This window comes from Gekko japonicus, unplaced genomic scaffold (assembly GCF_001447785.1).
Source record: "Gekko japonicus isolate JY-2015 unplaced genomic scaffold, Gekko_japonicus_V1.1 scaffold600, whole genome shotgun sequence".
In the NCBI taxonomy this organism is placed as follows: Eukaryota; Metazoa; Chordata; class Lepidosauria; order Squamata; family Gekkonidae; genus Gekko; species Gekko japonicus.
Window position 1 is genome coordinate 695833 of NW_015168669.1, and position 10004 is coordinate 705836.

A 10004-nucleotide genomic window follows, 5' to 3' on the forward strand; every position below is an offset into this window, starting at 1 on the left:
TCCGAAGCGAGGCCCAGCGGCTTGCAGCCATCGTGCCTCGCCTGCCCCCCCGCTGCTGCCACCGCGCCGAGCAGCAGCGAGGCAGTTCATATAGCGTTCCCTGCGCATGCGCAGGGGACGCTCTGTTACTTTTGGGGGGATTTAAATATCCCCCCGATATTCCCCCCCCTTTTCAGATTTTTGTGCACACCTGGGGACTGCCCCAAGTGTGCACGAAAATCTCCCTCCCCCCCCAGGTGCCCCCGATGCGCGGATTTATGTATCCGCACGCAGGGGGCACCTTTCACTATTAGATATATAGATAGGCGTGGCTATGTTAGCCCGGGAATGTTTAAAAGGAGCCTAGCTCCCTATGTTAAACCGTTCTGGTTATTAACTGCGTTTGAGTGCTTGTTCGTTCCTTTATTAAAGCTGAATCACTTGCTGAAATCACTCTCTGAGTCTTTGTTAGTGCGATCTAACATAAAACGTTTTAAAACACAATTTACATTTAAAAATACAATATGACATTGCATAATACAACTCTAGTAAAAACCAGATGCTGGTTTAATTATATTTCAATTTTTGTTTGGAGATCTTTAAAAATTTAGGATCTCAAAGGTCCCAGGCTACTGAATGGAGGAAACCCAAGGAGGAGGGGGACGCCCGCTGCCTCAACCAAAGCTCCGGCGGAAGAGCTCCGTCTTGCAGGCCCTGCAGAATTGTAATAAATACCACAGGGCCCTGATCTCACGGAAGGACCCAACCTCTCCCTCCTCTCTGGAGAAAAAGAGGCAACAACAGTTCATAGACAGACATCAACACAAGGAGCCTGCTCCCCCGGCCCTGTGACATTTTAGGCAGGTGGAGCAAGGCGACACCTCACCCAGTATTGAATCATAAGCTGATTTAAGTTTCTGGTACTCATTGTGCAAGGGGAAAAAATACTGATTGTACCTTCATGGAAGTATTATAGTTTCTCAAACAACAGTTCTTTCATATACACAACACAGACAGTAACCCAGTGTCAGAGTCGTATTAAGAGTAGTTAAAGTGCTGGATTAGGACTGGCGAGAGCCGAGTTCAAATCATCCTTTGCAAAGAAATGTCCTGGATGACCTTAGTTGTTGTGAAAATAAAAAGGGGGAAGGCAGAACCATTTATATTGCCCTGAGCCTCTTGGAGGAATCAACAATTTAAAAAACAAACCAAGTTGGGGTTTCAAAAGCAGTCTGGGATGTGAACAGGTGTTTTGCCATTCAAAGGGTAGAAACTCAAGCACTCCATTGGGTGCATCCAAGCCCTTGGTGTCCCTGAAGTTCTTTAGAATCACAGTTGCTTATGATGTGTTGGGTCCAGTGTTCCCTCTAAGCTGAGTTAGTGTGAGCTAGCTCCCAGGTTTTTAGCCTCCGGCTTACACATTTTTGTCTTAGCTCAGGAAGGATGGCTCCAGAGCAAACTAATTTATGCAATAGCCAAATCGCTTGCTCGCAACTTTAATGCCAGTAGCTCACAAAGTAGCATTTTTGCTCACAAGACTCCACAGTTTAGAGGGAGCATTGGTTGGGTCCTGTTTATTTACTTCGTTTATACCCTGCCTTTCGTCCTAGTAGAGGCCCAAAATGATTTACATTGTTCTCCTTTCCTCCATTTTATACTCACAACAACCCTGTGAGGTAGGTTAGACTGAGAGCTGAGAGGCCCAAGTTAGCTCAGCAAGCTTCCATGGCAGAGTGGGGATTTGAACTCAGGTATCCAAGATCCTGATAGCACCAACAGAAGCTCCAGCAGAGATGGCTCTTCCTTGCCTTCTCCTTCCTTCAACAGCCACCTGTGAGTGCCCCAGATGTGATGCCAAGTTTTGGGGGACCCACTTGGATTAAAATGGCATGGCTGACTACAGGAAGGAAACGGAAATGGGCAAAACTGCCCACCTTGTCTCTTGTATCAGTAGAACTTCTTGCACCTGAGGAAGGATTCTTGCATTGTGGGAAGGGATGCCTAGGAACCAAAAAGCCCAAAACACCATAAGAAATGTAAACAAAATGTAGGGATGTTTTTTTCCTTTGTGGTGAGTATGTAGTAAAGTCGAAAAATACTGGCTGATGATTCAAATGATATTACAAGAAATGACAGAGGTAAAAGTACCGCTCAAGCCAGAATTAAATAAATAAATCCTACTCAATATAATTCCAGATATCTATAAGAAGTTGCATAGATATCTGATTCTACATGTCATAGCCACGGCTAGAATCCTATACGCCAAGTACTGAAAATCAGAAAAGGGCAGAATTTGTGCAGAAGTTACTCGAAATAGCCAAAATGGATAAGTTAACAATAAGTTAACAATATTGTTACAAGGGGAAGGGGAAGAAGTATTTGAAAATTTGTGGCCAAATGTATATAAGTGGATTGGTGAAACTTCTAAAAAGTGTGAGTAATTTAATTTGAATTAAGTTGTATGGCTTGATAAGTTAAATGTTGGAAGATTCTCTTGTATTTAAGACATGCTTTCAGCTTTTGTTATGGATTTTTGGAAAATCTTTAAAATAAAGCATTAAAAAAACACCATAAGAACATTAAAAGAACCCTGCTGGATCAGACCAGTGGTCCATCTAGTCCAGCATCATGTCTTACACAGTGGCCAACCAGTTACTCAGGAGGGCCAACAACAGATGGAGGCCTTCCTCTGATGTTACCTCCTGGTACTCGTATTTAGAGGTTTCCTTCCTCTGAACGTAATAGGTTCCCTTTAGTCACCAGCTAGTAGTCACTGATAGACCTGGTCACCATAAGTTGGCTGCAAGCTGACAACAAAAAATAAAATAAAAAATGGCCATGACCGCTACTAAACCCTCGCAGTGAATTCAACACTGTAATTGCTTGTAATGTAAAGAAGTATTTCTTTTAGTCTGTCCTGAATCTACTGTCCATCAACTTCATTGGCTTCCCTTGAGTCCTAATATTTTTGGGAGAGGGAGAAAAAATTCTCTCTGTCCACTCTTTCTACCCCGTGTATCTATATATATAATAGGCAAGCATGGGTCAATCTGTAGATATCTAAATATGTGGATTGGGCCCATATTGACAGAAAGGAGATTTTTCTCCAACCTTGGGAGACCCCCTCAGATTTGTAGGAAAATTTTAAATTATATTGGGGGGGGTTCTCAGTCCCTCAAAAACAGTTACTTATCTGAGCAGCCAACATGTTTGCTCCCAGGGGCCCTGCTACCAATGCAGCGGCTCCCAAGATCCCTGCTGCCAACTAAGTGGCTCCTGGAGGGCCTTGCCACCAACGTGGCAGCTCTCTGAGCAAGCACAACCCCAGCGGCCCAAGAGAAGATCAAGGTAAGAGGAGGAGAGAAAGAGAGAGGGGAGGGATATTGTCAGAGAAGTGGAGAGGGGAGAAAGAGAAGGAGAAATTTGACAGAAATTGAGGGGGAGATTGCCAGAGAAGGAAAGGGAGGGAAAAGAGTGGTGGAAGCTTGTTAGAGAAGCATGGAGAGGGAAGGAAGCAAAGGCAAGGAAATGCACGTTCCCTGCAAGTTTCTTGTGGGTCTTCACTTGTAATTTTATAAACCAGTATCATGTCCCCCTTCTCCCACTGAGTGGAGGACATCTTGTTGGGTGTTTCCAACCCCTTCCTTAGGGAGGCAGGAACAAAACTTCACTTCCTGCCCTCTAGGTGGCTATGCTCCTTAGTTCCAGTTTCGTTCCTGCCTCTAAAGGGAGCGCAGCACTTCGTCAGCACTCGTGCTTTTTCCTTCAAAAAACCTTGCTACCTAGCCATTTTTCTACTTCTTTTCTCTCATTTTTTTTCTCTTATTGTATCCTCATCTTCTCCCTGCCCAATCTCTATATTCGCATCACCTCTACCTCAATCTCCTCCTCTATTTCCTCCTACCGACGCTCCAGCTGGGGCATGTCGGATCGGGAAGACTCGGACGGTTTCTTTTCCGACTCGGAACGGGGAGACGTCCTTATGCCGGCACAAGAAGAGCTCCGGAGAGGGAGAGAGGTCTCTCTTCCACCCCCTCCATGAAAGTGCGCACCGCAGAATCTAAAGAGAAACAGCCCAAAAAGCGCCCCCACTCTCCACCTCATGACCACGAGGCGGGCGCCATTTTAAATTGACCGGATAAATCACGAACCCCGGAGGAGACCGGGAGAGGCTGCAGGGCGGCTATCGCTGCTTCCATAAGCCAAGGCATGAGCTCAGATATATGCATGGCAATCCCATGCACACAAGGAACCGGAGCAGGGTGTACCTCTCAGACGGAGTCCACTCCCGACGTAACAGTGAGTAACTCCGGCAAAGACGCGAGTGGGATATTAACGCCTGAGGTGATGCAGTTCCTAGGACAAGCCATGAGGGAGGAGGTGGCCGCCATTCACTGTGTTCCCCCCCCCCACAGGCCTTTTGCACAGAGCATTCTCATACGCATGCTAGCCACTGTACACAGGGAGCCCTAACAGACTCATACCTCGAGTCTGAGAGACCACGCTGGCCATCTAAGGCAGCCAGAAAGGAACATCATTGTTTTAATAGGGAAGACATGGCTTGGGACATTTCCCAAATGGGTGATAGTGAAGTAGAGGATAGAGAAGAGGGAGAATTTTTCTCTGATGAGGAGGGAGAAGAAAAGGAGATGGAGGTTCCTGAACCTTCAATGAGATTTTTCAAAGCAGAGGACTACCAATACCTCTTAAAAAAGACTATGTCAGCCCTAGATCTTATTCCTAAACCGAAGTCAGAGGGCAACGATAACTCAACACAATCAGATGAATCTAGACCCAGGGGTAGCAAAGACTATTTTCCCAGAGCCCCGGGTTTTGAAAAGGTTTTTCCCTTCCCTGAGTTTCTGGAGAAGCAACTAGTCAAAGAATGGGCTAAACCCATGGCAAATAAACAATGTCCTTCCAATGTTAAAAAATTATATACCTTGCCTAACTTTACTGACAAGCTTTTACAGGTCCCCCTAGTGGATGCACCTATTGCTGCACTCCAAACGTCTGGCCTACTTTCAGAGGACGGAGAAGGTTCAGTCAAAGACTCCCTGGACCGAAAGGCAGACTTCGCGCTACGAAAGGCCCATGAGGCCACAGCAATGGCCATCAGAGCAGCAGCCACGGCTACAGTGGTGGCCAGAGCCTCCATTGCCTGGTCCAAAAAGATGATCCAACTTATTCCTGAATCCAGCAAAAGAATGGCTGAGGGGGCCAATAGACTGCTTCAGGCTTCTTCATTTTCCGCTGACGCCACCTTAGATGCGATGGTGTTTTCTTCCAGAGCTCTGGCTTCTACAGTGGCTGCTTGAAGAACCCTATGGCTGAGGGCCTGGCAAGCTGACTTACATGCAAAAGGCATTGTTGCGGCATACCCTTTCCAAGGAGACAGACTCTTTGGTGATGCGCTGGACAAAGTCCTTATTGAGACAAGGGACAAAAAGAAAGCTATGCCAAGATCCTTAGGTAGATCAGACCGCAGGGGTCCAACAAAATTTTCCTTTCGAGGCCAGAGGTCGTCCTTTCGCTTCAACAGGGAAGGCAGACGTCCTTCTTGGGGACCGTCCAGACAGTCCTTCAGAAGAAACACATTCTCCAACAGACCAGGCAGATCCTTTCCCCCCAGGGAGGACAAATCTGGCAGAGACTTCAAAAATACCAAGGCATGACTATCGACCTGCACCTGTAGGGGGTCGGCTCCTTCTTTTCCAATAAGCGTGGGCCGACTTAGCAGCAGACACGTGGTCGCAGGAAATCACGTGCAAAGGGTATTCCATAGAGTTTCTATTCAGACCCCCGAATAGTTTTCTTATCTCTCCATCAATAAAAGATGCCGCCAAACTGTCAAAAACTGTAGAAGCCATCCATCACTTGCTCAACATTCAAGCAATCGAACCTGTACCAGTGGAAGAGCGGGGTCACGGAGTCTACTCCATATTCTTCACAGTGCCCAAAAGAAATGGCAGCTGGAGGGCGATCCTGGATTTAAAATTTCTAAACAGACATGTTCGACTGTGACGCTTTCATATGGAAACCCTTCGGTCCATAACAGAGTCCCTTCACCCAGAAGAGTTTATGATGTCCATCAACCTTACCGAAGCGTATTTACATGTACCAATTTTCACAGGTCACAGACGTTTCCTTCGATTTTGTGTCCAGGGTCAGCACTGGCAATTCAGAGCCCTTCCCTTCGGGTTGTCAACGGCCCCAAGAGTCTTCTCCAAGATGTTGATCCATCCTATCGTCCATCTGAGGGAGAAGGGAATACACGTCCATCCGTACCTGGACGACCTCCTGATCCGTTATCCTTCGTACGCCAAGTCGATAGCGGACACCGAAACAACTATCCACTGTCTACAAGCCCATGGTTTCCTGGTAAACCTACAAAAGAGCTGTTTAATCCCATCTCAGTCAATAGATCACCTGGGAGCCATTCTGGACACATCACACAACTCTCTATTCCTACTCAGACCCAAGGCGGAGAAAATCAGAGATCTCTGCAAACAAATCCTCAAAAGCAGACTATCTACTCTAATGACCCTGGCCAAGCTGATGGGACTATTCATCTCTTGCATAGACACTGTCCAGTGGGCTCGTCTTCATGCGCGACCACTTCAACAGTTCCTGAGGCCATTTCAGCTCAGAATTATGAAACGCCACGACGTTCTCCTATCCTTACCATTCAAGGTGAAACACAGCCTCTTATGGTGGACCAAAATTCACCACCTTCTCCGAGGCCATGTTTTCTACGTGACAGAATGGAAACAAGTTCTCACGGATGCCAGCCTCCAAGGTTGGGGTGCAGTCTATCACAATCAACCGATCCAGGGCACATGGTCCACGGAGGAGAGCAGATTACCGATAAACGTTCTGGAACTGAGAGCCATCAGACTGGCCCTGTTGCACTTTCAACCCCAGCTAAGAGGACATCACGTCCTCATCAGGACGGACAACATCGCAGCCAAATCTTACATAAACCACCAGGGAGGCTCGCGATCCCCTCGTCTATGACACGAGGCCGCAACTCTTTTTCTCTGGGCAGAGTCCAATCTGGCCTCCATCCAGGCAGATCACATAAAGGGAACCTTAAACTCACAGGCAGACTGGCTCAGCCGGTTCCATCTCCAGGAAGCGGAGTGGTCACTCAAACGGGACCTGTTCCTTCTCATAGTGGAATCATTCGGAATGCCAGATGTCGATCTATTCGCTTCGACACGCAACTTCCAGGTGCTTCTACACCAGGTTCCATCATCCCACGGCAGAGGGAACGGATGCGCTAACGTCCATTTGGCCCCCGGGATTGATGTTCGCCTATCCACCAACCCCAGTCATTCCCAGGCTGCTGAGGAAGATACGGGAACACAGAGCGGAAATCATCCTAGTGGCTCCTCGCTGGCCCAGGAGACCGTGGTTTTCAGAAATTCAAGTCCTAGTGATACTTCCTCCCCTCCGACTACCTGTATCTCCGGACATGCTTTCTCAGGGACCAATCTGGCACCCGGATCCAGATTGGCTTCACTTGACCGCGTGGAGATTGAGAGGGGTAAGCTTCTCCAACTAGGTTATCCAGAGAAGGTGACTAACACTGTTTTGGCGTCCAGGAAGCAGTCCACCTGTAGAATATATAATACCACTTGGAAAGCCTTCGTTCGCTGGGCCAGGAGGAAATCGGTGGATCCTATTCAGCCTCGCTTCAGGGACGTCCTGTCCTTCCTGCAGGATGGCCACGACTCCGGACTGAAGGCGTCGGCTCTTAAAAGACAAGTAGCGACGCTTTCTACAGTGTTACCTTCGGTAAAAGGCTGGACCCTCTCAAGACATCCACTTCAGGACCCTTCAGGACCCTCCAGTGTCTCACAGGTTTCCTTCTTGGAGTTTGAATGTGGTCCTTAATGCTCTGACCAAGTCTCCTTTCGAACCAATCAAAGAAGTTCTGTTGAGATGGCTTAGAATGAAAACTCTCTTTTTGGTAGCCGTCACGTCAGCACGCAGGGTCTCAGAGCTGGGAGCGCTGTCCGCTGACCCCGTCTATGTGTCTTTCATAAGGACAAAGTGGTTCTGATGCCAGATCCCACCTTCCGACCAAAGGTTAATTCCAGATTCCATCAATCACAGGAAATCTGCCTTCCTTCCTTTTGCCCAAAGCCTTCCCACCAACAGGAACGGATCTGGCACACCCGAGACGTCCGTAGGGCGTTGAAAGTTTTCCTCCATCGCACTAGAGTCTTCAGGAAGTCTGAGTCCCTATTTATTTCGATTTCACCTCCTAACAAGGGAGGCAAGATGTCTACGTCGTCCATCAGTGCCACACTTAAAGACTGTATCGTGGAGGCGTATAGGGCGCAGAAAATATCACCTCCTTCAGGCATTACAGTTCACTCCATTCGAAGCGCAGTGACTAACACGGCTCTGAAGAACAGGGCTTCAGTAGAAGAGATTTGCAAAGCCGCCATGTGGTCCTCGTTATCTACTTTCATCCGGCATTATAAGATAAACGTCTTAGATTCAGCAGATGCTGCATTTGGCCGAAGAGTTCTTCAGGAAATTTTGACGCACAAAGACGATGACCCTCCCAAGTAACATGGACACTGCTATAGGAGGTCCCAACAAGATGTCCTCCACTCAGTGGGAGAATGGACAATTGGTACTTACCGTGAAGAGTCCTTCTTCACTGAGATAAGGAGGACATCTTGGGCCCTCCCTTCTCATCGTCTTACTTGTGCCTTTCTACTAACCTTTTATTCTGTCTTTGGCTCAGGGTAGCTCTTCCTGTCCTCACTTATCCTTATCTGTCAATACCTGTTGACCTGGGTCTTGTTGTTCTTTGAAGTTAATGCAGTTAATAATAATATGGTTCTGGGGGGCTTCCGGTGGCAGGGAAACAACATGGCCGCCTAAACCTGTAGCTCCTCTCAACCCTCTGATCCTCTCAATCCTCACAACGATCAAAAAAGGCATAAAGTGTCTCAATCTATGGAGGCTGACTCAGAAAACGCAGGGCATCTCAACAAACCGAAATTTAAAAAAATACAAACAACGATTGCGTTTCAACCATCAAATCCAAAATCGGGCCCATCTCACACTGATAAAGGCACAATGGCGACCGGAGGAGAAGAACCTAATAATCCAGAGGCCCTGGTAACACACGCGACATCAATGAAAGAAATGGCACACTTGGAAAAATCTATTTTTGATAACATGTCTTTATTTTTCAAACCGTTTTATGCGCAAATGGAAGGGATGCAGAAAGATCTGACAGAAACGAAAGCAATAGCCACCAAAGCGCTCAATACTAGCACTAAGGTACAACAAGAATTCCAGCAACTTCAACTTTTAGAAGATGTCCTGGCTGAAAAAGCAATCAGAACTGACATGACTCTCCGGCAAAACAACCTGAAGGTGAGAGGGATAAATGAAAAAATAGGCAAAAAAGGTGACCTGGCAGAATTACTAACTGACTGGCTAAAAAATGCCGTTCCACCAACAGGCAATATCTCCCCGATAATAACGAAAGCTTATAGAGCTGGGCCACCTTCCCTGCTAAAAACGAGACCGTCCCGTGACATTATAGTAACTTTTATAGACTTACGTTACAGAAAAATGGTTCTAAACACAGCGAGACAAACGGGACATCTTAACCACGAAACAACAAAAATAGAAATTTTTCCGGACTTACCGAAGGAAGCTCTTTTAAAAAGACGTGAACTCAAGCCACTAACAAACAGACTTGCAGAAGAAAATATAAGATATAGCTGGGTAGCACCACTGATCTTGCAGTTCGCGTACAAAGGGAAAACCCACAGAATTGCCAGCAAAGAAGAAGGTTTTAAAGTCCTCGGTTCCCTCGATTTAATTACACCAATGGAGCTAATGCGTTTGAAAGTTCGCTCATCTGTTGCTTTTAAAGTTAAAGCCCCATGGGCTAAAAGTTGATTCTCTCACAGTTGCAGGACTTCATTGCAGTCAGTTATAATAAAGCGCCTAGTTCATGAATTTAAAAATGAATTTACAGTTTTGTA

General features: G+C 46.8%; 1 protein-coding gene across 1 annotated transcript in view; it reads left to right on the forward strand.

Annotated features, from left to right (window-relative positions):
• LOC107113917 (uncharacterized protein K02A2.6-like) overlaps positions 1 to 6850 on the forward strand; it is a 10855-nt gene extending 4005 nt beyond the window's left edge. The window contains 2 exon segments of the mRNA XM_015415320.1: positions 6145 to 6360; positions 6743 to 6850. Of these exon segments, the coding sequence (XP_015270806.1) occupies positions 6145 to 6360; positions 6743 to 6850 (324 nt within the window).
• Positions 6851 to 10004: the final 3154 nt, after the last annotated feature.